Source organism: Gymnodraco acuticeps, unplaced genomic scaffold (genome assembly GCF_902827175.1).
Source record: "Gymnodraco acuticeps unplaced genomic scaffold, fGymAcu1.1, whole genome shotgun sequence".
Lineage (NCBI taxonomy): Eukaryota > Metazoa > Chordata > Actinopteri > Perciformes > Bathydraconidae > Gymnodraco > Gymnodraco acuticeps.
In genome coordinates this window covers 289,608-316,812 of record NW_022990929.1, presented here as the reverse complement: position 1 = coordinate 316,812, position 27,205 = coordinate 289,608, and the positions used below count along the sequence as shown (strand labels likewise).

The following is a 27,205-nucleotide window of genomic DNA, read 5'->3' as shown; positions in this document are numbered from 1 at the left end:
ATGCGGCGAAGATAACATTCAAAATACAATGTTTTCAAATAGTACATTCAATTTATTTTAGAAATTCTGATTGCCACTTGTCAAAATAGTGTTTTGACGTCACGTCAGCAAATATATTATACTAATAATACTGTAGTTTTAGGAGCTGTTGAGTCAGTCAACACTAACAGCAAGCATTACAAAAAAAGTTGATGAACATTACAATAAATGTACACAGTTAATAAAGAGTAAAGAGTTACCTTGTAGTTTAAAAAAACACAACCAAAGTGTATTAACAAATATGAACAGGTTAATAAATTCAGCAGGCAGCAGACAGGATTTCAAGTTATGGTTGAAATGCCTCCAGTGTTAAGTCTCCAATCAAGACTTTCAATGTTCACAATACAATATGTCTTTACAAGTGAGAGGAATAGAAAGAGAACAGGAAACAGCTTTTTTTAATATAGGATTGAAAATAAATGTTGATTGTCTGTTCAAACGAAAATGTGTCTTGTATCACATGGTCCAAACAATCAACAGAATAACGTAAAACAATTGAAATAACTTCCCGTGCGTCACAGCAGATTTGTGAGTTCACAGTTGATCCAACGTGTTTCCTAAAAGTATTTTTAAGTAAGTTAATTTACAATAAAGAGGTAAGATATCTTTATTCCCGAAAGAAAAAAAGAAGTCAGCAATGTGGCTTCTGTCTTAGTGATATCCCATGCAGACTAGAGTTCCATGGACACATATCCACCATACTTCACTATGGGAAATGTGAGCTTGGGGACTGCAGGATGGAACGCTCCCCTCTGTTGTCCAGCTCGTTTTGTAGCCTGGTGAGATTAGAAAGCTCCTCCAGCTCCTGAAACTGCCTGTCCGTCTTATGGCTTACCAAGGAGCGGTAGAAATGCACCGCAAAGACTATGAAGATTAAACCAAAGGGGACCATGATAGATGTGGAGGTAATAGCAGCAGCTACACCAGCTGAAACTGTACTATTGCTGGACTTGTTGGGCTTAACAGGCAAAAATTTGACCCAGCAAAGTAAAACCACCTCGGCTAGGAAGAGTAATGTACCTATTACTGTAGAGAAAGCCCACGCCAGTTCAATGTGTCGGTGCATTCGCACGTGTGGCGACTCGTGCACAGAGTTGAGGTTGTGGACATTGCTGACAGCCTCTATATTGGGCAGAATGCAGGTGCTGACCATCAGAGCGAACAGGTGAACAGCTACAAGCACAGTGGTGCAGGCACTGAAGGCAATGAGGAGAGCAGGGGGGTAAGGGTAGCTGTTGTCCAGCTGCACTTCTACCATGGCCACCTGGAAAGAAGGAATAGAAGAGGAAACAGCTTTATTATACGAGATAAGTTAAAAACACAGCAAGTTATTGCTCAGATGCCTCCTGTGTAAGAGCAAATAAAGCATTTCAAATTCCCAGTCACAAACAATCAACAGTATAATATACATTATTGTATAGAGCATCGAGTGCATTAGAGCAGATTTGTGAGTGAGAAGGAATAGTAAGAGAACAGGAAAACAATTCATCACATGAGATAGTATAGAAACTCTATTGTCCATTCACACAACATGTGTCTTCTATCACATGGTCATAACAATCATCAGAATACCATCTTTACCAACTATTTAAAGAACATCTGAATGGTCACCCTCTAGCTATTCAAAATTGTACATATGTAGCTATAAAGTACAAAAGCATAAGCAATACAACATATATTTAAAGAATCATAGTAAAAGTACATACATAATGGTCCATTTCAGATAACACAATAAAAAGGTGGAGCTTAACAGTTGTATCTTAATCTTCATTTGTTGTTTTGTACTAAAAATCTAAGTCTGCAAAGGAACTAGTACATTCATGTATCTAATGAATCTAGTGGAGTAAAAGTGTACAATTTTCCACTGAAATAACATGGATTAGAAGTAAAAAGTAGCATAAAGATGGAAATTCTCATGTTTAGTACCTCACAATTGTAACTTAGTTAAGTGCTTGTGTACATGTTTTGACTTTACACCACTGCATTCATAAATTATAGATTATTTTGAGCAGAAGGAGTTCAGACTTTTGCTATGATTTAACTACAGAAGAGTAAGAGTATGTTTTTAAGACATACAGTATGTTACCGTGGCAAAACCAGAAAGCAGTCAGCCTCACTTTAATGATGCAGCAGGTAAAGGTGGGGCTTATTTCTCACTATATAAACTGCTGTAAAGCTCGTCTATTCACCAAGGGTTTGAGTGTTATCTTCATCCATAATTGATTTATGCATTATATTTTGGAATAATCATAATATGCATACTAGTAACTTAATGTTTCAAATACATTAAGTGCAGAAAAACAAAACAAAATCCCCCTGAAATGTAGTGGAGAAGAAACTAGTAGCATTCAGATGTAAATACTCAACAAAAGTACAAGTAGCTTACCTCAAATTGTATTACAGTACTTGAGCAAATGTAGTTACTTTCCACGACAAACAAATGTGCTCAGCATAAGGATACATGCCTGCTAAATCTACAAGTAGGAAGATGTTTGGGAGACATATGTTACCATAGCAAATCCAGAAAGCAGAGCTGATGTCCGGCTGGAAGCCTTCAGCTTGGCTCGGCTGAGGTACAGCTTCCTCCAGGACAGCGCAAGCAGTGAATGCTCGTCCAGACTCATGTCGCTCCTCTTGTAAGCAAAGGAAGAGCTGCAGCACTGGCGTAGTTACCTCGCTCGTTACCTAACCTTGTTACGACAAAAACAAGCGTTCAACATGCCAACAGCGTACACTTACTAAACCTTCAACCTCGCCAGCTGACGGAACTGCGGAAGATATTTTTTCACCAGCAGTCCTCCCTCCGTGCTCAGCGTGCTGTGCCGCCCGCCTGCACCTTACATTACCCAGAAGGCTGCGCGTTTGAGGCGAACTTCCGGTTGCATTCCCTCTGCTAAGCTATCAAAAATCAGCCCTTAGTTAATTCTCGAATAATTACCACGTTCAATGTGTAGTTATTGTCAGATATTATGTTTTTGTCAATTTAAAATAACTCCTTCTGCAGCCCACGTGACACACACCATGCATATGAATTATTACAGAATGACTGAAAATAGAATAATAGATGCTTTTTCGATTATAAACTAGATACGTTATCTATTTAAAGCTGGTAGAAGATTAAACTGTCCAATAGTAGTGGTTAAAATATATATTTGATTTAAGCCAGAAACAACCAGTGATGTATCTGATGTGATACATAGTGTTTCTTATTTGTTTGTCACCCCAGCTGCCTGTAAAGCTGTGAACTACTAACACGCCGTGACGTTGTCCAACAATGTTTTGGTTCCTGGCGGTGACGTAACACACAAAAACATGGTTCCCTTGTTTTGAACCTGAAAAAGCGTGCTAAGTGTTTCTCTAACTTCACTACGCATGAAGAAGATGCATTTCCGAAACCGAGTGACTGGATCACACTGATAAGAGAATATGGCCCAGGCCGTGGAAACGTGTGCCGAATCCGGACGCAGGCTGGTGTGTACCATCGTTATCTTGGGGAGTGAGATTGGCAGCAAGCTAATTAGTGAGCTAAGCTAACGTTTGTAAACGATGGGATGCATCAAGTCACAAGTTAGAGGCAATGAGGAGGAAAAGATAGTTCTCCCGCATTTTAGACCTTACAATTTATTGTATATTTGTAATAGATCAGCGTACAAGATAATACAGCATCTATAACAGTGAAATATTGTAAACATTATAGATGTATGTTGTGGAATAACGTACCAACTGCTGTCTTTTCCCCGGACAAGTGTCGTTAAACGGTTATGGTTATCGTGCTTGACGTCACATTTTAGAAGGGAAAAAAAGCGTCTTTAATACATATTAAAAAAGGGAATATGACCCCTTATTACAGTTTAAGTTTTTATCGCAAATATATACATAATTCAATAGTAGCTCAATGTTTATATTTACTTTATTACTATTCAGTTGTTAAACAACAGTGCACAAATTCCGTGTGTCCTAATACCTGGCAAATAAAAGCTGACCCTGGATTAAATAAATGTTCAACCATGATGTATGGTGGTTTATTATAGAGACAGGGGGGAGTTACCACAGAAAGAGTCTGCTGTGTTAGTTGTGTCATGTACATCCTCACTCTGTTTCCAATGGCAGCGCTCCATCTGCCGGAGGATGTACGATGAAAACGAGGATCTGTCCGATGTGGAAGAAATTGCAAACATCAGAGGTTTCAGTGTGGAGGAAAAGCTGGTCAGTGACAGTTACAGCGCCTCATTTGTGCTCTGCATGGAGGGTAAAGGTAATATAGCACAAAGCATTTTTTATTATAATCTATTGTTACTCTTTGTTTTTTTAATATTTAGCTGTAATATGGCAGGAAATATGCACGTCTTAACCAACATACGTGTGTTTTACTTTAAATACTTTTTTCCAATGCAGACTTCTCTTATGAATATGTGCAAAAGGACGCTCTCAGGACCCCACTCATTTTTAAAGAGAAAGATGGGCTTGGGATCAGGTGAGAAAGACATTTATCTGGAATATCAGCTTACATAAAACTTTAAATCTTTATCTTTTTTTATGTATATTTATGTATTTAATCAATTGCAGGACTTAGCTCATTAACTGATTGACATACATTTATCTTTTTCATAGAATGCCGGATCCAGAATTTACAGTCAGTGAAATTAAAGGATTAGTTGGTAAGTATACGCTATATACACAAACACTCACAAAATAAAATGTATGCATATTTGGAATAGGAAAGTAAGAGGAAATGTTTTTGATAGTCAAAGCTTTAGTTTAAACTTTAATTTTCTATAAAATAAAAAGTTATATAAATGTTTTGTATGCTGTCTACTATAGTTTTTTTTAGAAAGAAGGAAACATGTAATTGGCAGGTCGGACTTTAAAGAATAAAGGGAATTCAGAGGTATTTAATATATTAATTATCTTATTTTATGTAAAGATAAGATAATGTGACATTTTTCATATTGCAATGTTCTTCTTTATTAATACACAGCTTAGCTATATAAAATGAAGCCTGAAAGAAATGAACATGATTGGGGCTTAGTTGCGCCATCTAGTGGGCAAGATGACGAATTACATGAATTAGGAGCCACTTATTCATGATATCTGAGATCTGTGACATGTCGTCAACGATATACATTGTCCGTATAAATCTCATAAACCATGCAAGACTGTGGACACATATAGACAGATGTTATTGACAGTGGAAGTGCTCAAAGGTTATGGGTGTCCTGGGTGTTGTTGCAGGCAGTCGGCGCTCCGTGGACGTGATGGATGTGAGCACTCAGAAAGGCTCTGAGATGAGCATGGCTCAGTTTGTGCGTTATTATGAGACACCAGAGGAAGAGCGGGAAAAACTCTTCAACGTCATCAGCTTAGAGTTCAGCCACACTAAGCTGGAAAACCTCATCAAGCGGCCCACAGTGGTAATATAACACGCTCTGTATAATATTATAAAAGGTCACACAAATCTGGGGCTTGTATTTCAAGATTGTACGATGTGATTGATGGTTAAAGGTGCAGTTTTGCTCACTCAGGTGGATCAAGTGGACTGGGTGGACAACACGTGGCCCCCTGATCTGAAACAGAGCCAAACAGAAGCCACCAATGTAATCTCAGACATGAAGTACCCTAAAGTGCAAAGGTATGACTTTACTTCATTGTGTTTCTGTCTTCACAAAAACCTCTCCTGAACTATGAGTAAAACAAACATCTAAACCAATTCACAGAAAATACTTCAAGAAAATGGCTCCTTGGCAGTAAATGTGATTTCTCCCCCCATCTGAATGTCTCATGTATCGCTCTATTATTGTAGAGTGCTTCATACAGTCGCTGCTATCCGTCTCCTGTAAGTGCTCCTGATTGTTGCTAGGCAGCAGAGTTTTCCACAGTGGAAGATGGTGGTTTTAAAACAGCTGTAGTGTGACTGGGCAGACACCTCTCAGCCAATCAGCTGTCAGCATTTGTACATACCAAGAGTCAAAAGCTTATTTTTTCCTAAGTTCCTTACATTTCATGCAATTAAACAGAGACATTTACCCAATTGTGTACCCCTTTATACCTATTCTGACTTTTATCAATTATGTTGATATTTATAAATTCTAAATTATGATTTAAATAAAGCACCCAAAAATTCTGAAGGCTGTTTATCTTGATGCAATAATAGGAAACGTGTTTTTGGTCGCTGTAGCTTTCAAGCAGAGCTATCTAGCATAATGTTACCATTCGGTACCCTATCAGGCTGAGTTTTACATTAGCTGGGTGATTTTTGACTTGTTTTCCGCTGTTTATGAGCTCTCCATTTAAAAACAATAATTTGTCCGATGAATGACATGTTTTTTTTTTATATACACACCGTTATGGAAAAAATAAAGAAGAGTGGCTCAGATTAAGCTAAATTACTGATTCATTTATGTCTTGGAGTGCTGATCATTCCTTAATTAATTTCCAGAGGAGCGATGTCCCATTGGGAACCATTTACTCTACTCTAGTGCTCTTGTGAGTGATTTCTATTGGTGTTTTCCATTAGTAGCTGTAGATTTCAGTTAAACACACCTGATGCTTTCTAATTGGTTGAGCTGACGAAAGTCTTTCTCTGGTCTGCATCCCCTTAACAATTGTATGTTTTGAGCTGTACTGTACTGTACCCAATATACAAGCTGTTAATAAACTTTTCAATCAATCAATCAATCAGCTTTATTTTTCATATTTAGATCTGTTTTACATATCTAACTTTAACAATCGACTTGTCTTGTAAAATGTAATTGTATTTAATTATGGTTATCTCTTTTTCTGCTATAGGTATTGTTTGATGAGTGTAAAGGGCTGCTATACAGACTTCCACATTGATTTCGGTGGAACCTCTGTTTGGTATCACGTATTCAAAGGACAAAAAGTACGTTCATTTCCATCTCTTATATATGAATATATAATAAATAAGGACTTGGTATTAAAATATACTAGGTTATTCTTTTGGAAACATGTATGATGTTCAGATACAGAGACATTTATGCCATACTAAGTAATTAATTCAAGATTCTTTGTCTTTATTTGTGGTACTAAGTCATTGTTTGTTTTACTTTATGATGACCTACGGGATCTTCTTTTTTCAATACAAGGCTAAGTTTTAATTTGATCTTTTTTTTCTGGAGGAAATGGGGGTTCTTTACTATACAATATCAATTTTTTTTCCAACATATATTCATTTATTGGTTTACCTTTCATTTGGACAATAAGAGGAGAAATGAAGGACAGGTATTTCTGGTCAGAGTGGATAGCTAAACCTCAAAATAAAACACACTCTGCTTCTCCTCAGGTGTTTTGGCTTGTGCCTCCGACCCCTCATAACCTTGCCCTTTATGAGGACTGGGTCCTGTCAGGCAAGCAGAGTGATATCTTCCTGGGAGACCGAGCTGACGGATGCCAGAGAGTGGAGCTTAAGCAAGGATACACCTTCTTCATCCCATCTGGTGTGTTGGCATGGTGGTTTTGAAGAAGTCAGCAGGAAAGATTAGCTGCCCTTCAATGGACAGTGATGCCAAACTTGACCTGAATACCATATTTGCATGGATCCTGTGTGTTCCTTATCTCTTTTGTTATTTCTGTTAATAAGGGTGGATCCATGCTGTCTACACTCCAGAGGACTCACTGGTGTTTGGAGGCAATATTCTGCACAGCTTCAACATTCCTATGCAGCTTACCATCCATGAGATAGAGAATAGGACTAAGGTAGGAGTCTGGCTGCATTCTCCATTGTGTAGCTGAACTGTGGCCTGCATCGAATTATAAAGTGATCTCTACCAGGATAAATCTATCTCTCTGAGAAGCAGGGGAAGAGTTCATAGATATAGACAGGAGAATAAAAGTTGTGATGGAGGAGGAAACGGTTGAGATTGAAAAAGAGATAAGGGTAAAGAGTCAAGGGTGAAATATTTGTGAGTGACACAAAATCTAAATTGAAAACCCAGGAAGATATGTGTGTGCCGAAAAGCAATTATTTGTGTGTTGGAAGATGTTTGGTAGCTCCAGACAGAAAATGGGCTGAAAGGGGTCACTGACTGTGTACTACAATAGTTTGACGAAACACTGTTTAACATTGGCAAAATCAATACAAAAAATACATGTTAATATTCATTGTTTTTAAACTTACTGAATATTTTTGTCTCTATTTTCAGGTTAATTCGAAATTCCGTTTTCCCTTCTACAATGAGATTTGCTGGTATGTCCTGGAGAGATATCTGCACTGCCTCACAAAACGTTCCTATTTATCTCGGGAGGTCTGCAAAGAGCCTGTACCAACTGGTGAGTGAGATCAAGTAGTGTAACTTCTCATTACTATTGGAAATACCCAAGAGGGGGCATGTCATGAATGCCGTTTCAGTGTCTTGCTTCATCATACAACTAATTTTTCCAGATACAATGATTCTCTGACAATGCATCTTATATATATATATATATATATATATATCCTTTATTTAACCAGGTAAAAGTCTCATTGAGATTAAAATCTCTTTTTCAAGAGAGACCTGGCCAAGAGGGCAGCATGAACAAAGTTACAACAAATAAACACAAAACAATAGAGGCACACGAATACAGTGGTCATAAAACACAAATAAAATGGCACATTAACAAGTCAATATGCAAAATAAAAGAAACGACTTCAATTATGGGATATACGAGCAATCACATCGACCAATGGATTCTTGTTCTCTGTCCTTTAATATGGACTTGAACTCCGCCATAGTGATCAAATCTGACAGTTTCAGCTCCTTCTGTACATTATTCCAGGCAGAAGGGGCAGCATATTTAAACGCTTTTTTACCTTCTCACTTTAGGAACCAGCATCTGAATAAAATATTGGGAGCGTAGGCCATATAGACTTTGTTTTTTACATATGTGCAAATATAAGAGGGAACCAGCCCAAGCAGTGATTTGTATATAAAACCCAACCAATGGGGAAGTCTGCGTGCAGATAAAGATGGCCAATTAGCAGCAGCATACAAAGTGCAGTGGTGTACACGATATCCATATCCAGTAATAAAACGTAATGCACAATGGTACACAGTATCCAAACTCTTTAGGCACTGGTCAGAGGCATTCATAAAGCAGATCACCATACTCCAAAACCGATAAACTTATCTTGTATTTCCTGCTAGATTACGAGACAAAGGTCAACACAGAGAGCCCCTCCTCTGACTCCAGGATCCAGGACCTGAACGAGGACTCATGTGAGACTCAGGTCAGGGATGGTGAGAAACCAGAGAGAGGCGCTCAGGACGGACCCATCTCTCCTGACAACCGGAGGGGCCAGCACCTCAAAGCCGTTTTATCTGTGGACTCTGAGGACAGCTGTAACCCCGGCTCCACCTCTCTAGAGTTCCCCCAAACCCCCTCTGACTCCCCAGCCGAGGAGTCTGTGACTAAATGGACACATTTGACAGAGTTCGAACTGAGCGGACTCAGGAAACTGGTTGAGAAGCTGGAGTCGCTCCCTGAAAATAAGAAATGTGTTCCAGAGGGAATAGAGAACCCACAAGCCCTGCTGGAAGACATGAAGGTAGGAAACAAAAAGAGGACACAGTAATTTGCACAATGTATACTGTTCATATCACATGAAAACAAAAGTGTATTAGGGTCAATTAGGGTGTGATGAGGTTGGTCCAACTTTAAAAAGTCTGGCAATTTGCTCCATTGACAAAAAACTCATAAAGTTCATTCACTGAATATTTAAGTTTATTTTTCTTTCTCTAAATTTGTGAGTTTTCTTGTTTAATGACCTTTTTCATCTCTGAGTATATGTACTACTTTAAGCCGAGTCGTCCTTTAATTTAGGTTTCTTCTTTGTGGTTGTCTAGGTTCTCTTAAAAGAACATGCCGATGACGACCCAAAATTAGCCATCACTGGGGTTCCTGTGGTGTACTGGCCCAAGAAAACCATAAAGGTAAGAATATGTCAGCTGCACTCTGAGACTTTCTGATTGTTTTTGCGTACTTCTTTGTAATCTTTATTTAGGCCTATTAAATAAAGTTAATGGACACTCGATACACACATTTGAGTTGATCAAACAATACCAAAGAACAATCACCGTAATATTATGTAAAGTGAGAGAGCATTAAAGGTTCAGACCTTTTCACCTGAAAGGTTTTTGGAGTGTGGTCCAGGTGGAGAGGGTAGACAGGAATGCAGAGTTTTTTTTACCAGGAGGGGAAGGAGACAGGAGACAGGCAGGATGACTGTAGGATCAGGAAACAGTAGTTAGAAACCAAAATAAACTAATGGAGTATTTAGTAATCGGCAAGAACATTCAACAAACTGTGTAACACAATCTACAATCTGACAGCTTGGTGGATTTGTAGCTGAGTATTTAAAGCCCTGATTGGGATGACAACAGATTGGCACCTGCAATCAAGCACACGCACGCACACACGCACGCACATAGTCCATGTGATATAGTGATCTTTTTATACTTAAATAGCTGTAAACACTAATGTTTATGTAAAATAATCTTTGATTTCATGTTGTTTTGATCTGAGCCGGAGGCCCTAATAGGGCACAAATCCAGGCTTTTATGCTAAAACTTGAACATATAATGTTGGTGGAAAAAAACAATGCTCAGGCAAATAAATAACATACATAAAAAGTACATTTTATTTATTAAAGCATGTGTGTACGCTCCACAATATTGAGGTTATCTGTTCTTTATTTTTTATTATTTTCATAATTACATACACATATTCATTAATGATATATTTTTTAAACATATGCATGACGTGAGTAGCATACCTCAACAGTAGTTGGCTGGATGGGATGTGTTGTATTTAATGTGCGGAGGTGATTTGTGTTGGTTTTATTGCCCCTCTGGCCCCCCCCCCCCGTCCCTCTAGAGGCCAGCTGCTGGTGTTGGGGCCTCTTTGTGTTTGCCTTTTGTAATGAGATGCCATCTGGCTCCATTGGCTGCGGAGCCTGCTCTCCCCTCCCTGTTATTCCCATCATGAATATGACAGCACCTTCTTTGCATGTTCTCTCCTCATTGGATTCAGGCACACAGCCACAGTACATATTCTGATGCACAGCAGCCTCCCATTGGCTCCGCGCTCCCAAACACCCCTCCCCTTTTTTCAGGGAGTATATCCATATTAATGAGGCAGGCTTGTCTATGTTTCCTACATCTGTTTGTGGTATTGTGGAGCTTTAGAGTAGGAGGGTGGGCTGTAGGCCAGACAGCAGCAGCACGAGTAGAAGGAGGAGGAGACTGCAGCCATGTCAGTTTGCTGTGAGCTGGACAGTGCGTGAAAAGCAGCCATGGCCATGTCGCTGAGCGCTGACGATGAGGACTACGACTCAGACTCTGAGCAGGTTAGCACACCAAACCCCTGCAGGCTGTTACAGAGAGGCCACCAGAGGAATGCTGCTGCCAGACAGAGCAGTGAGCAGCATCACAGGGCAGCGAGGGGGAAAAAAGCTACCTGGAGAGAAATGCATTGATTTATTCTAATGCTTGGTCTTTGATTGTTGCCCCTTTGTTTATTTTTAGATGCGTTTGCCGCTTGCGTGTGTGTGCATGCTTGTGTGTTTTTGTCAGGTGAAACCAGCAGCAGGAGCAGGCTGTGTTTATATAGCTCAGAGCCTCAGGGCTGCTATTGGCTGTTTCAAAGCAGAGAAGCAGAGGAATGGAAATGCATGTAGATGGAGATTAATCTTTCATGGTTGGATTGTCAAAACACCAGATATGCATGTTGGAAGATGTGTGACCCACAAATGGTTATGTGTTATTGAGAAAGCAGTCGTTACGAAAGGAATATTCAATATGGTTTGGGATAATCTAAGATGAGACTTGCTTACACAGCGAGAAATGTGTTTTGTAAATTAGAATATTTCTTATTAACCAACCCCCATGTTAATTAAGCGGCTGCATATGGATGTTAAAAACATTTACCTCAAACTAAAGATTTATTTTTTGCTTTATAACAACACATTTAATCTATTTTGTCATGTAAAATGCACTTTTTTTTGTTCCACAGCCATCTGAACATGTCCACAGCAGGCTGAAAAACGTTTTTTTTAGATTGTGTATTTTAGATGTCTAGTCCAAAAGTCACAGTTCAGCATCTAGCACCAGACCAGTTGCTGTTGTTTACTATACAGTCATCAGCAACTATCCACTCCAGAGGTTTTATTAGAGTTATAAGACTTGTTCCTCTTTCCTTTTGCCATTTATAAAATCTTGGCTACACACTACTGTGTACTAGAGCTGTGTTTTTTGTGCAGCATCAGCTTCACAACATATGCTACCACTAAAGCTCAACAGGAAACTAATCCCTTGCAGAACTTGTGAACCCATTTTTTTGCCAAGTTAATTGTTAACACGTTTTATTCCTAGAGATGAAGAAGAGAGAAATCATGGATTTTACTAACAGTTATTTAAGAAACATAGAAATTGGCTGGTGTTCATGTCTATTTATGGTATGCACAGTGTTGTGTGTATCTGCTTTGAATTCCTCCTGCTTTTGAGGAAAACACATGCGTTGTGGTTCCTGCAGTCTGTGCACAGCATGCACTGTCGTCAATGTGTGTTTAAGTTGATGTTAAGTATATCCACAGTAATTGATTTCCACTCTTCTCCACAGTAGCTTACAAGGCTCCAAGGCTGTGTGTGTCAATGAACAATAAAGTCTGCTTCTCATAATGTGTCCCAGCTGAATAAGCTTTGAAAAGGCAAGGATACTTGTGGTGGTTACTTCTGCTGTCCCTGTACCGAGGACACGGGTATGTGTTTTTAAAATACTAAAATCCCTGAGACTGAGTGAGAGGCAGTTTATTCATTTGACAGTGTTGTTGTCAACCTCTCCTGCCATTACATTCCGAGCATCAGAGGCATGTCTGCTTCAGAGATCACTGACTGTACAGACAGAAGGGGGGGTTAGAGGGGATTTAGGGGACAATATGGACATCTTTCTGAAGTATCCTTTCATGTTATTGTTACACCTGCAGTTACACGTGTAATTAGACACAACATACCACAGCTACCGGTTATTTAACGTGATCTGACATCAGTAAATGGATCATAACTCTGCCCTGTTGACTCACATCATGGGGTTTAAAAACGGCACTGTGTGTTTTTCTGGGATATAGTCTCAGTGCAGCGTGTTTCGCCTATAATCCCTCCGAATACCCCCAAAACAGCAGACTGCATTAGCCCCCCCCCCCCACCTCAAATATCTCACTCTAATCCTGTCTGGTTACCACATATCTGACTGTCTATTTCAGTCTATTTCATGGCTATTGTTAGAATAAATTACAGTAATATGGCTCAAATTGAGCCTTCTTTCTATTTTCTGGTGGAGAGTCTCATTACAGCTCTTATTGGTTACACGTCTGTGTGTCATAGACTGTACTGTTAGGGAATGGGACGTGGCTGTTGCTATGCTGACGCTAGGAGAATCTGCACTGCCGATGTAACTAAAGAAATCAGATCTTCCTCTCCAAGAGCTGCAGTGTTTTTTTGCACTCCGTCTTCTTTGTTTATTTCATCTCACACATTGCCACATATCTTCTCACATGGCACGCTTGACGGATGTGGTTTTCATGTTCAGAATACATTGTTGTGGTTGGGCTCTGAGCCTGAGAAGGAGCAGAATATATTTAACACTGGAACAATAATGTTGGAGATCAAAGGCATCTCATCTCCATTACCCAGTTCTATTAAATAGAGCAGATTACATGTGTACTGTTATAAATCAGTCTGCACGCCCTCTAACACAGAAGAAAGGCTCCTCGTGATCCATGTGTGAAATGTAGCCATAAGTGCAGTTTCTCTTTGAAGTAGGAACATGCAAGCAAGTGAAGTGCTACATTTGGAAAGATGCCTCCAGGGACATTCTCGATGTGTTTGTTTCCACGAGCCTGTGCTTTAACAGCCGTGAAAAATGGTATGGTTGTACACAGTGTGACCAGATTTGTGTTTGTGGATAATACAGTATGTATTGTGTGCATTTGCATATATTGATTCCACTGTGTTTGAAACTATTGACCCAGAGCCAAGAAAGGTTTAGGTCCTACCGCCTACATCCACATGTCACTGACCCCTGTTGAATTTAATAGAATGCTCAGATATTTTTTTCGTATTACACAACATGATTGTAAGTTCATATTATTGAGCCCTGCTATGACCATTTTAAATGAAATGCAAGTCAAAACAATGAATTGAGAAGCTCTTAATTTCCTTCTTTTTTTTTTTTACTTATTTACTCAAATTGGAAATTTGGTTCAATAACATTATTGTGTCAAATTGATAATAGTTTGTTGACCATTTAGTATATTCTGAGATGCTGATTATAAAGCATCCTTTAAGGGTCTTGACACATCCATACTTAAAATCCACTTCACACTATTACCACATGAAAACATCACTGTTTAAATGACACACACCTATATTCAAGTAGCATATTTTGACTGTAGCATCTTCTTATTGCTCAATATTTTGTAAAATCATAAATGTATCCTTTATCAGCAAACTTATTTATAGACGCCTGTTTATTAAGTATTTGTTGCCTTGTTATTTAAGTTACCTGACACTGTATCCTCTTTATCCTTCAGCCCCGGCCTCCCAACCGGCCGAAACCTAAGATGGCAGCTTCTCCTGCCTCAGCAGTCAAGCTGTCAGCGTGTCGGGGAACATCTGGCGCCAGGAGGAGGCGGACGCGCTGCCGGAAGTGTGAGGCATGCCTGCGGACGGAGTGTGGAGAGTGCCACTTCTGTAAAGACATGAAGAAGTTTGGTGGGCCGGGCCGCATGAAACAGTCCTGCATCATGAGGCAGTGCATTGCAGTAAGTCCATTCAAAAACATCATGTTAAAGGAAGTGTTTGACATTCTGTGAAATGCGCATATTTGTCAGATTAGACGAAAATAACTTTTTTCATGTCGGTATGATATCTCTTTACTACAGTGATACAGGAAACATCAGACAACCTTAATATTTTGTGACATAAATGTTAATATGTCAACAGATATTACAGGCACATATGCACAGGTAGAGAGAAAAAGAGATCTGTTCTCTCTTTGATGACTTGAAACTCTTCACTGTCTCTCTTTATGTGTTGCATCAACACTCTGTCCTCTGTACAAACTACACTGAAACTACGCATCCCTGTAAAGAGCGACTAACCCTGCACCAGTAGTACTACTCATGCCTTTTCTGTAACTCCCTTTTGAAGGTGTGGATAGTCAACAAAGCTCTTCTTCACATCAGGCCAAATTGGGTATTTGATTAGGGTCGAAAGAGCGCAAAGGTGGATTACAAACCCACAAGCAGAGTAGTTGACCCTCTTGAGCTGCCAGTCCCCCGGATGCCATCTCTTACATTTAAAGAAGCCTTTTCATTGCTACTGTCAGACTGATTCCTTTGAAAGTCCTGCAAGCCAGCTGCTGTTTAGTATGGCTTGCATATCCAAAGGGTAGGATGGTATGTGATGGTCTCCTTATTCAGGGTCAATCCGCCCCCTAGTTGCAACCTCTATCTTGTGAGCCATGTGCGAGTAGACCCCATTAATATATAATCTAACAAGGTAAGTAGTAGTAGTAACAGCTGTAGTAGTGTTCCAGGGAGAGAGACACAAAGATGATGTCATAATGTTTCAGCACCATGGACAGAGACACATAGGGAGAATGGATTAATAAAATAAATATTTGATTGTTTCTGCATCATACTGCATACAGACAAAGATTCATTTTGGATGATAGACCATGATAAACAAGGGAGTGAAAGGACTTGGCATATGTCCCAATAAACCACAGTTGCGGTCCAAAGCTCTTTAGCAACTGTGTCCCACTTTTAAGATATGCCAATATGCTTAACCCGCTCTGGATGTTCACTTACCCTAATACTGCTTCAGAGCAGTAGTCAGACTGAGTATATGCCACACTTCATCGCAACCTGGAGTGCCAAATTAGCCCATATGTTGGCCACTAGTTTGTTTGCTAAATAAACAAACAAGTTGGAAGATGGTAATGACATAATGCATTAAATGAATACAATAATGCATATAGAATTAAGTATGAAATACATGACTTTCAATGATTTGTGGAAGAGTAAAAAGGGATTAAATCAAGAGAAAAGCAACAACAAAATACATCTCATCCTTAATGCACAAGTAGCATGTACAAAAACATTGCAGATGGTTACTCACTCACTTGAGCTCAACATTGTAATCAAACTTTGAATGAGTAGAAGACAGTATTGTGAGGAGGTGTGGGTTTACTAGTTCATCAATCACAGTTGTGACTGAAAGAATATACGTTTTAAGCAACAGCCTTACCTTCAAGCCTCTTGTTTTGTGTTTGTCTGCAGCCTGTCCTGCCCCACACCGCTGTGTGTCTCGTCTGTGGAGAGGCAGGGAAAGAGGACACAGTGGAGGAAGAGGAGGAGAAGTTTAACCTCATGCTCATGGAGTGCTCCATCTGCAATGAGATTGTTCATCCTAACTGTCTTAAGGTAAATTAGTCAACATTAGTATGTACTCAATAATATCAGACGGATAGAGCAGGTGTAGCTGATATGTTGATATTGATGCAGCCAAACCCACATGTGCATCTTTGAAAAAAACTTGATGGTCAACTTCAAATGTATGTTTGATAACCACAAACCACACAATTGGTCCACAACTTCATTGTGTTACAGAAATAAGATATTACTTTTCTTTAGATTTTTGAGTTAAAATAGGTCACATCATGCGTCACAAAAGCACAATTAAATCTGTTCCTCTATGTGCTCCTTTCCTCAGGTAAAAGATTCAAACGGAGTAGTCAATGATGAATTGCCCAACTGCTGGGAGTGCCCAAAGTGCAACCATGCTGGGAAGACAGGGAAAGTAAGTGTCTTTATGGACCTCATTCTGTATGTGTCTGCATCTTTAGATGATTAATCAGTTGACTCAGAAACTCAGAACCAGAGAAATAAAGTTGTGTTTGTTTTTCTAACCTGTTGGCCTCAAAGCAAAAAAGGGGGCCAGGATTTAAGTACGCGTCCAACCTTCCTGGCTCTCTACTGAAGGAGCCGCGGTTAAACCGGGATTCAAAAGACGAACCTGACTCGCCGACAGTCGCAACAGCAACTGTGACTGCTCTGACTGCCACATCTGCTCTTAAGAGAAAGGCAGAGCGGGAGGAAGTCCCTAAGAGGAAAGATGACGAGCCACAGAAGAAACGCCCCCCCTTGCTGTCTCTGGATGGTACGCCCCGGCCGAGGATTGAGGACAACCCACTGAGGAAAAAGAGGAAACTTTTTGACACCAATGATGAACCTGTCATTGTAAAAAAGAAGGCAAGACCCTTATCTGTTGAATACACTACTAAACAAATGAAAGTCTTAACTGTAACTGATCTGTGTTTATACTCTTTGTTAGAAGAAACTCTCAAAACCGGATGACCCTGTGACTCCCAAGCGGCACATCAAGACCGAGAATGATCATGATGAAGAAGATGATCAGGTAGATCACGAAGGAGATAGATTTTCTTTGGAAAGGATTCAGTTAAAGGGGAAAAAAGAGTATGACGACGAGGACCAAGAAGAAGATGAGGAGGGAGAGGAAACAGTGAAAAAAGAGAGAGACTGCAGTGCAGAGGACAAAGCCAAGGTCTTATTAAGTCCCCTGATAAGAACCTCTGCCATCAGAGAAAGTGAACAAACCACAAACTCTCCCAGAGCGGGACCGAGCAGCGACTCAGGAGATGCTCAGCTGAAGGCTCGCCATCAGAGACGACGGCTCCCCAACAAGGAGCTGAGCAAAGAGTTCAAACAGGAGACTCCCAAGGCAGCAGACCAGAACCACGGCTCGGTGAAGACAGAGGACGGCTCAGCCAATCACAACCGACGACAACTCAAGAAAGAGGACTCAATGACCAATCAGAATCGCAAACCGTTAAAAACAGAGGACTCTTCCACTAATCAGAGCCGCAGGGCCCTTAAAATGGAGGAGGGTTTGACCAATCAAAACAGGCGGCCACTGAAAACCGAGGACAGTCTGGCCAATCAAAACCACAGGCCTGTAAAAACCGAGCCTGAGAACGAGGTGGACGAGCAAAAGCCAAGATGGCCTCTTAATAACGGTGGCAGTGATCTGGGGGACTGGCTGCCACACAGGGGGCGAGAGGGGAGCGACACGACGCATGGTTACTCGCCGCTCGGATGGAACAGGGGCACCCAGATTACACCGATATGCCCCCGACCACTCCCCTGCAGGTCCCCGCCAAAATGCATCCAAATGGAGCGCCATGTGATCCGTCCTCCTCCCATCAGCCCCCCGCCGGACAGACTCTCGCTGAACGACGGAGAAACACACGTGATGCGCAGGGAGATGTGGATGACGGTTTTCAGTCACTTGACTCACAGAGATCTCTGTGTGTGCATGCGTGTCTGCAGGACGTGGAACAGATGGTGAGTTTCAGATGCCCTTTGTAGTTTTAACACAAGTACAGTATCCCACAGTTCATTCTACATTGAAGAGGCTCTATAAGAGGGTTTTCCCTTTCCTTTACGTTATATAGGTTTTTGTGCACGTAAATGGTCAAATTTGCTTGAACGCCTTAATTGGACTCCTTTGTTTACTTTTGGAACATAGTGATAGCACTATGTTATGCTCGCGCTTCTATTGGCTATCGCTTTTGATACATTGTACGGACGGGACATCTCTAAGTGGTTAACCAATCACAATAGAGCCGGCCAGCTAACCAATCAGAGCAGACTTGGCTCTGGTTTTAGACAGAAGGTGAAAAGAGACGCTGCAGCACAGGCAGTATGAGAAAAATAAAGAACTTTTTGAACATTAAAGCATGGAGAAATGTCTCGGTAGGAACACAAGTATGAACCTGAAACAATGTGCATGATAGGGCCCCTTTAGATATCTGCTGTGTTTCTCACCAGGTGCTGCGATAAGAGGCTCTGGAAGCACATCAATCTGAACCGGTGTAAGTCCATCACTCCTCTCATGCTGAGCGGGATCATCCGCAGGCAGCCGGTGGCTCTGGACCTCAGCTGGACCAACATCTCCAAAAAACAACTCAGCTGGCTCATCAACAGACTGCCAGGTAAATACATTCAACCAGCAAAACAATGCATTAGGTTTGAGTTTGAATGAAAAGGCAATAAATCAGACCATTTTGGAGGAAGATGAGCGGGCTCTTGGTGTGTTTTTAAATACCACAAGAAACAGATGGGTGATCAAAACCACTGATGCATTATACATGAGTAAGATCTGATGGCCTTTGACATTTCATCTCACTACATAATTATATGAGTTTGGTTGGTTCCAGAAGAAAAGTATAATTAACTAAATTCAACCTAACCAACCCTTATGCATTAGCTCACGCAGTAATTGTTCCCAATTATACAGTAGGTCCCCAGATTCCCAATTTACAGATATGAGGAAACCATTACATTTTTATAAACTTTCAGTATAAGTATGTTCTTACTCACCAATTTTCACTGATGTAGTCTGCATAGAATTGATGAAAAAAGTATATGTTTACGTTGCATGGGCAGTTTTTAGTTAAATTCCCAAATGTGACCATATGGCTCCTCCAACTGGATAATGATATCCCCAGAGACTCCTGAATAAAGATTTCTTTTTTTCTTCTAAATGTCTCTGCTGGATCAGTCAGCTAATTGGATAAAAGTACTCACTGTGTGTGTGAGTGTATTGTGTGAGCTCAGTTTAACTAAAACTCTGGGGACGGGAGAAGCTGAAAAATAGGTCACCTTCTTCAACAGACTGAATGTGAGTCTGCATTATATTTAGTTTGCAGGGAAGCTTCCTGTGGCCACATAGAAGAGACTTTGTGACACTTACAGAAAAGCATTGCATTGTAGCTTAGTAGTAGTAGGCAGGCGGACCCTTCAATACTTGTTCTGCAAATCCCTAACAAATGTTGAAAATGAGAGAGACCCCACACTATGACATGTAACAATAATTATCCTTCCTCACACACCACAGGATATAAGATCATAAATATTTGACATCGCCAATTTCAAACAGGATCCACTATCGGTAGATTTAGCTTAAAACATCATCAATATTGGCTTTGCTGACCATCCTGATTCCAGCGTTGTGTATTTCCTGCCTTATTGTAAAAAGTGTCTAACCTGAGGTCCTGTTTGTCCTCCTGTCCCGTCAGGTCTGCGGGTGCTCCTGCTGTCAGGGTGCTCCTGGGTGGCGGTCTCTGCCCTCTGCACCTCCAGCTGTCCTCTCCTGCGGACCCTGGATGTTCAGTGGGTCGAGGGACTGAAAGACGCCCAGATGAGGGACCTGCTGTCTCCTCCTACAGATAACAGACCAGGTACCAGCCTGCCTTCACACACACTGTGGAAAACAGTTATTCTGACAGAACCCCTTACATGCATACAAAGAATAGACACATGGAAAAATGTGATGTAGCATATTTCTTTACATAGTCTTATTTATGTGAGAAAGCAACACAAGAGAATTGTATTACAAAGAATTAAGACATCTATGCAGATTTAGAGTTAGATTTGTTGGTATCAACTATTAAAGACTGAACATGTTTTAATATATATATTGGTTGAACTACTGTCAAACTATTTGTTGGAATAATTTAAGAAATGTTTATCTCATGAAACATTTAAAAGATTGTCTTGATAGTTATTAGTCTTTTCAGAGGCTTCAGTGGCTAAAAACAAGAGGGAGTAGTATGACAATTATTCAGAGTGAATATACGCATTACATTTATATTTAAAATGTCAGTAGAAGCTCTGCAGTTTTTTTGCCAAAGTTACTCACATAGGAAAAGCGCTGCGTGTATTTCCGACTATTTTTAGCTGTGGATTATTACTATATTGGTCCTCTAGTGATGATAGCATTCTGGTTCTATTTCGTATATGGCTTCGCCCTCTAAGGCTATTGCTATTGGGTAATCCCCTGCGCACCCGCGCAGCACTGAAACACTTGTAGTCCACGCCCACCCGCAAGGTGGGCCCCACCCTCGGGCTCCCTTCCGGTATAAATACGAAGGAGGCCCGACAATCTGCTCCCTCTTTTCTTCAGCACACCGTTACTGAAGCACAAGAGACACTTCAATTGCAGAGTAAACATGAGTAACAATTGTGTGAGAGATTGTTCCTCATGTGGCTCTGGGTTCATAATGAGTTATGACCAGCAGAGATAACAGCAGTATGCGAATCCTGCCTGGGGTCAGAGCATGCGTACGCGACTCTAGACCAGCAGGTAGCATGCACACACTGCGCCCGCGAGCAGCGAGGGCGAGGGCGTGGCTCGTCACCATGACGACCATTACAGCATATCTCAGAGAAGCCTCTCCACCCGCAGTTCCATGGGATACAAGAAACACTCCTGTCATCCCAGGAACAGTGTCTTGCGCTCCATTCAGCGCTGCAGGAACTCCTGTTGAAAAAGGCATTTTTTCCAAAAGGGAGGAAAATCAGGTTGTTTTTTTTTAAAACGGGGGAGTGAGACCCATCCTTGATCTGTCAGTGTTCCAAAAAGAGAGAAACATATGCTGACGATCAAACAGATGCTGGAATGTGTTCGCCAGGATGTGGTTTTATCTGGACGACCTGCTATTGCTGGCTCGCTCCAGGGAGGATGTCTGTCAAAGCCTGGGTTTTCATAATGAATTGAAGAAGAGCTGTCCTCTTCTATCTCAGATATCCATTTATCTGGGAGTGGAATTAAACTCAGCCAGCAGAGCGCGGCTCTCGTGGCAGCGAGTGGAGGAACTGACAGCTCCCTCTCCGACGTGTCACATCCCGCAGGCCCTCTCCGTGATACAGCTGCTCAGCATGACGTCAGCTGGTCACGTGGGGATCCCCCTGGGAGTCTCCAGAGGTGGTTCATTCGCCCGCGCATCGACCCCGTGCGTCAGAGGTAAATGTGCTGGAGCTGTTCTCCGGTTGGGAAGTATTCCAGCACTTCGCCCTGTTTCTGTACAATCAGACATGTGTTGATTTGCACAGACAACAGACCATGGCTATGGAAGCAGCCTACCTCAATCGCCAGGGAGGAGTACGATCTGCGCAGCTTCTGAACGCAGCCAGGCGGCTGCTGTTCTGGGCGCGCACACACGTTGCTCTCCATCAGAGCAATGTATATTCCCGACGAAATTAACAGAGGGGCTCGCAGAACGCAGCAGCCGTTGTATGCGAGGAGTATGGAGACTCAGACATGTGTCACGCACACTGGCGCCTCAGTGGGATTTGGCTTTGGTGTTACGTGCACTAAAGCAAAGCCCCATTTGAACCTGATCAGGTTCCCCTTAAACTGTTATTAGCCAAAGTAGTACTACTTTCGGCTCTAATAGCAGCGAGAAGGGTGAGTGATTTGTCTGCTCTCTCTGTGGCTCCGTCATGCCTCCGGATCCAAGGAGATGGCAGTTCAGCTGTTTTACGCCCTAACCCGGCTTCATGCCTAAGGTCATCACAACTCTTTTAGGTCAAGAGTGATCACCCTGGCTGGCTTATTCCCCCCTCCTTACAGGTCGGAGGAAGAAGCCACGTCTCATCTCCTCTGTCCTGTGCGCGCGCTGTCTTGCTAGGCTATGTGGCGCGCACGACTGCCTTGCGCCGTTCTCAGCGCCTGTTTGTGCATTATAGAGAACGCTCGATCGGGCAACCTCTATCTGCACAACGGCTGTCATACTGGCTGTGTGAGGCTGTGTCACACTCACAGGCATATGTCTCCTCTGGGGTGGATCCCCCGAGAACATCAATGCGCACTCCACCAGAGGAATTTCCTCCTCCACAGCTTTGCACGGAGGAATGTCAGTGGAAGACATTTGCACTGCTGCATCTTGGTCTTCCCCCTGTTCATTTATTCATTTTTATTTGAGAGATGTCTCTCAATGCTCTCTGACACACTTTGTACGGAGTGCCTGGTCAGAGTGAGTGACGTCAGAGAACCAGCTGGGCGCTCTCCTGCCTGTCTGCACGCAGGGAGCTGCTGTTCCCCCTCTTTTGTCGCTGGACAAAGTATGACCTTCGTCTCTACTTCTCACAGCGGCGGGTATGTATTGTTCCCAGCCTTCGTCCCCCTTGGAGAATATTCATGTTATGCTATTTTCCAGGGACGGTGATGCGCCATTACGCATGGCACAACAGGCAGGGGGTGTTATTGAGCAGGTGTGTCTATGCTTCTAGTGCCGGGCGGACCCAGTGAGGTTACGTACTGTAACCCCAACTTCTATGAGTAAATGGCGCAGCCCTCTAAGTGCTGGGCCCCACTGGCTCCACGAATAGCTGAAGAAAAGTTATTTTGTATGGGAGCAGATTGTCGGGCCTCCTTCCTATTTATACCGGAAGGAGGCCCGAGGGTGGGGCCCACCTTGCGGGTGGGCGTGGACTACAAGTGTTTCAGTGCTGCACGAGTGCGCAGGGGATTACCCAATAGCGATAGCCTTAGAGGGCTGCGCCAATACTCATAGAAGCTGGGGTTATAGTAGGTAACCTCAGTTATGTGGGATTAACTCAAAATAAAGTACCATGTCCTTGTTTCTCTTAAGGAGGGAACATTTCACCCAGTGGCTCAGTGATGTTGGGAAAATAGTTTTTGAACAATAGCGGTCAATGGCACAAGATGAAGTTACAAACTGTAGGATGGTAGCTTGTGTTTGTATTTTTTATTTTATTATATTATTTATTATGTGCCCTGCTTCTGATCGGACTAAGGTACTGTACATTTTGTTTTCCATATAAGGATACCATTTGCAGTGATACAGTAAATATGAATACATGAATGTTTTCACACATACACTATAAAGTGTACAAAGCTTCTTTCTTTTTTTTTAGAAGGAACTTACTATAACAGAATGTGCCATTTTGACTGCCTTTTTTGCGCAAGGCTAAATCAAATAAACTGAATTATAATTTATTCATCCTCTTTTTTTTCGATACTTTGCAGGTCAGTTGGACAACAGGAGTAAGCTGCGGAACGTGGAGGTCCTGCGGCTGGCGGGCCTGGACATCACGGACACGTCTCTGCGCCTCCTCATCCGCTACATGCCCTCGCTGTCCAAGCTGGACCTCAGCTACTGCAACCACGTCACGGACCAGTCGGTCAACATACTGACGGCGGCCGGGACGACCACCAGAGACTCGCTCACTGACATCAACCTGTCAGGTAGGAGCCAGTCGTGGTTGGCTGTAAGTCCGCCTGCATTTGACTTGCTCCCCCTAGTGGCTCAATTCTACATTCCTAATTGAATAGTGGATCCATTAAATCTATACATCAATTCCATAGATGCAATTGGAACATTTTCCTCTAAGGTAACAACATAATTTACAATCCTGCATAAACAAAGTATGCGCTTAGTTTTTCAAGAAGTTTACTACCTTCCACCTTCCTTGTGGCAATAGAAGGTTAACAAACAAAAATTCCAGTAAAGCATCCCAAAGTCGTTTTGTTAGTCCAAAACCCAAAGATATTATTTTTGATATGATATACAGAGGAAAAACAGGAAATCTCTACTTTTGTAATGCTGAAAAAAGCAGTTTCTGACATTTTGGCATTCAAATATTTTGATTTTGAAATAATGGCAATTATTTTATTGTCGGTTTTCTTTGCCATTAGTTATTTTTATTCTCAACTACAGCTCTAGTGGATTCAAAAACATAAATCAATCCATACACCTGCATTTTTTTGTGGTTAAGTGCAATAGTTAATATGCACTCCTTAGTAAACATAATGCGGTCCAATAGTACAATCCTGTAATAAATCTGATCAGGGTTTCTGTTGAAACTATTTCAGAGAGGTTGTATTTTTTTCACAAATGCTAAAAAGATTGAAGTCAGACACTTTTGTTCCAGCAATACAATCAAATGTGAAAAGCATTAAATTAGAGAGCCATTATGGAAGCAGCTGAGGGGCAAATGCATTTTGGCTTTCTGTGTCAAACAGTTCTCACCATAGAGAACCTTTTGGCTTCACATCCTAGAGTGTTGATTAACCCCTGCATGTCATATCTTTTGTCAGTATCGGTGACCCGTTATACTCCATTTGTTCCTTCTCTCCTAACACGGTGTCTCCCTGCAGTCTGTAACAGGGTCACTGACCAGTCGCTGACCTACTTCAAGCGCTGTGGGAGCGTCTGTCACATCGACCTGCGATACTGCAAGCAGGTGACCAAGGAGGGCTGCGACCAGTTCATCGCAGAAATGTCCGTCAGCGTGCAGTTTGAACTGATAGAGGAGAAACTGCTGCAAAAGATCAGCTAGGAGCACACTGTGACATTTAACAAGTGCAACTACTGTCCACACGGAGGCAGCAGATGACTTGTGGAGAACGGCGCTGTGTTTCGTCAACATATGCAGACGACTCAACAGACACCAGGACCGTCTGTCTGTCTCTGTGAAACCATGAAAAGGGAAGCTGTGCTGCTAAGCCCGAATGTAAAAAAAAAAAATGGAAATCTTGTCCTGTTAAGGCAATATCGCAAAAATGTTTCTGTTGTTGTTTGCACCCGTTTATAAATTATTTATTTCTTTATATATTGATTGTTTATGTATTGTATCATGACTATCTTTGTGTTTATAGATTATTTTTTGTTCAAATGCAAAGTTTGTTGCATTAGAGTAATATTTTTGTATCAGAAAGTGTTTCATACATTTATGTGCAGTATTTATGCACCACTGTACAGTATCAGACCATTGGAATTGATAATCAATCGGCATTACTGTTACGCTCTTTATTGTCGAGAGGCAAAGTTCCAATTATATGTTGCCAAAACGTAGGATGGTAGCTTGTGTTTGTATTTTTTATATTTTATTATGTGCCCCGTTTCTGTTCGGACTAAGGTACTGTACATTTTGTTTTCCGTATAAGGATACCATTTGCACTGATACAGTAAATATGAATACATGAATGTTTTCACACATACACTATAAAGTGTACAAAGCATATTTTTTCAACAATGTCTGGCTATTTCTGCTAACAGCTTCTAGTTATCAGGGTTATATTAACACATACCTGCAAACAAACGTCTCTGCCAGTCTACATCACTCTTTAGTATTACTGGGGCTTTGTGAAAGGAAGCGCTTTATCTCCGCATGCAGCAACGAAATATGCTTACACCACAGTCAATAGATTCAGTAACTGTGTAACAATATAATCACTCCAGTCATTATCTCCATATAATCAAAAAGAGGTGAATTATTCTGGAAATAAAGACACAACAAAGTCCAGGAAAATATATCACATTTGCAAAAATCTTATAGAAGACATGTTTCTCCTATTTGTCAAAAGTGCAATGTGTAAAGAAATGTATCGTGTATGTTTCAATGTTCCCCTGACCGCACACATCTGAGCAAAGTGAGCAGAATACTGTTCTTTTCAAAAGGGCAAAATATTGTATTTAGAAGATGTAAAGCAATTATCGATAAATCATTCCAGTGAGCCATCCATCTCCGAACACCAGCTTCTGACATAAGGTTAAGAAATCCTGTTAAAAAACCAAAAGCACTGTTTATTTTTTGTAAAATATGAGACAGGATCATGGCCCGATGCCATTCAGTATTTGCCATTTGAAGAAACTGCAAAATAAAAACGTATTTCATAAAAGATTTGTGCATATGTAAAAGTAAAATAGGATTTGTTGATTGTTTTATTTTGTAGATTATACTGAAGACCACTATTGACACTGACTTTTCATTTTAAATCATGCTTTAAAGTTGTATTTTAATTTAGTTAAACATCTGAAGATAAAGTACTTTGCAGCCGATGCTGTCAGACAGCAGCCTTTTCACAAATTACACATTTATTCATCATAGTTTTTGAAGCCATTTAAAAAAACGATAATTTTGCTATTTAAAAAGATGTTTAGTAATCAATAATGGTTTGATAGGTACGCATCTTTCTTGAAAAAAACTTTTTTTAAAGATAAAGCAACTTTGCAATAGTGTTTGTTTTTCAGAGGATGGGTTTACATTTGCATTTTATCTGTTTATTTGTTTTACTTAACCACTATGTCTCCATGAACATTTTAGTAACTGTAAATCTGTACATAATGTACATGTAAAGCCTCTAGGAAAAGTTAAGTCAACCTTTCAGATATTAAATTCATTTTAAATACTGAGCTGTGTGCATTTGAAGCCTTTTGTTTAAAGGGGCCCTATTGTGCTTTTTGGGGGGTTTCTCTTTCCTATAGTGTCTTGTATAGGTTT

The 27,205-nt window shown here is 41.0% G+C and overlaps 2 protein-coding genes across 5 annotated transcripts; one reads left to right on the top strand and one right to left on the bottom strand.

Moving 5' to 3' along the window:
- Positions 1 to 31: 31 nt before the first annotated feature.
- Positions 32 to 3,432, bottom strand: orai1b (ORAI calcium release-activated calcium modulator 1b). Its single transcript, XM_034234179.1, has 2 exons — positions 2,550 to 3,432; positions 32 to 1,303 (listed from the first exon to the last, which is right to left on the bottom strand). The coding sequence occupies exons 1-2, from the start codon at positions 2,661 to 2,663 to the stop codon at positions 746 to 748; spliced, it is 672 nt and encodes a 223-aa protein (XP_034090070.1). The 5' UTR covers positions 2,664 to 3,432; the 3' UTR covers positions 32 to 745.
- Positions 3,303 to 27,115, top strand: LOC117558156 (lysine-specific demethylase 2B). 4 transcript variants are annotated; one of them, XM_034234168.1, is made up of 21 exons: positions 3,303 to 3,510; positions 4,150 to 4,294; positions 4,435 to 4,513; positions 4,651 to 4,697; positions 5,272 to 5,450; positions 5,562 to 5,668; positions 6,826 to 6,919; positions 7,340 to 7,493; positions 7,637 to 7,752; positions 8,199 to 8,325; positions 9,180 to 9,580; positions 9,879 to 9,965; positions 14,621 to 14,851; positions 16,373 to 16,516; positions 16,806 to 16,892; positions 17,006 to 17,344; positions 17,427 to 18,457; positions 18,944 to 19,107; positions 20,194 to 20,355; positions 23,949 to 24,167; positions 25,080 to 27,115. In XM_034234168.1, exons 1-21 carry the CDS (start codon positions 3,466 to 3,468, stop codon positions 25,259 to 25,261), a joined length of 4,140 nt encoding a protein of 1,379 aa, XP_034090059.1. In that variant the 5' UTR covers positions 3,303 to 3,465; the 3' UTR covers positions 25,262 to 27,115. The 4 variants fall into 4 exon arrangements, with proteins under 4 accessions (XP_034090059.1, XP_034090060.1, XP_034090061.1 ...); XM_034234169.1 differs by having other exon boundaries at positions 3,466 to 3,510; positions 17,009 to 17,344; XM_034234170.1 differs by having other exon boundaries at positions 3,466 to 3,510; positions 17,430 to 18,457.
- Positions 27,116 to 27,205: the final 90 nt, after the last annotated feature.

Coding starts and splice junctions, on each gene's coding strand:
- orai1b (XM_034234179.1), bottom strand. CDS start 2,663: ATGAGTCTGGACGAGCATTCACTGCTTGCGCTGTCCTGGAGGAAGCTG. Junction 1,304..2,549: donor TGCTTTCTGGATTTGCTATG/GTAACATATGTC, acceptor CCTTCTTTCCAG/GTGGCCATGGTAGAAGTGCA.
- LOC117558156 (XM_034234168.1), top strand. CDS start 3,466: ATGGCCCAGGCCGTGGAAACGTGTGCCGAATCCGGACGCAGGCTG. Junction 7,753..8,198: donor AGATAGAGAATAGGACTAAG/GTAGGAGTCTGG, acceptor CTCTATTTTCAG/GTTAATTCGAAATTCCGTTT. Junction 14,852..16,372: donor TCATGAGGCAGTGCATTGCA/GTAAGTCCATTC, acceptor GTTTGTCTGCAG/CCTGTCCTGCCCCACACCGC.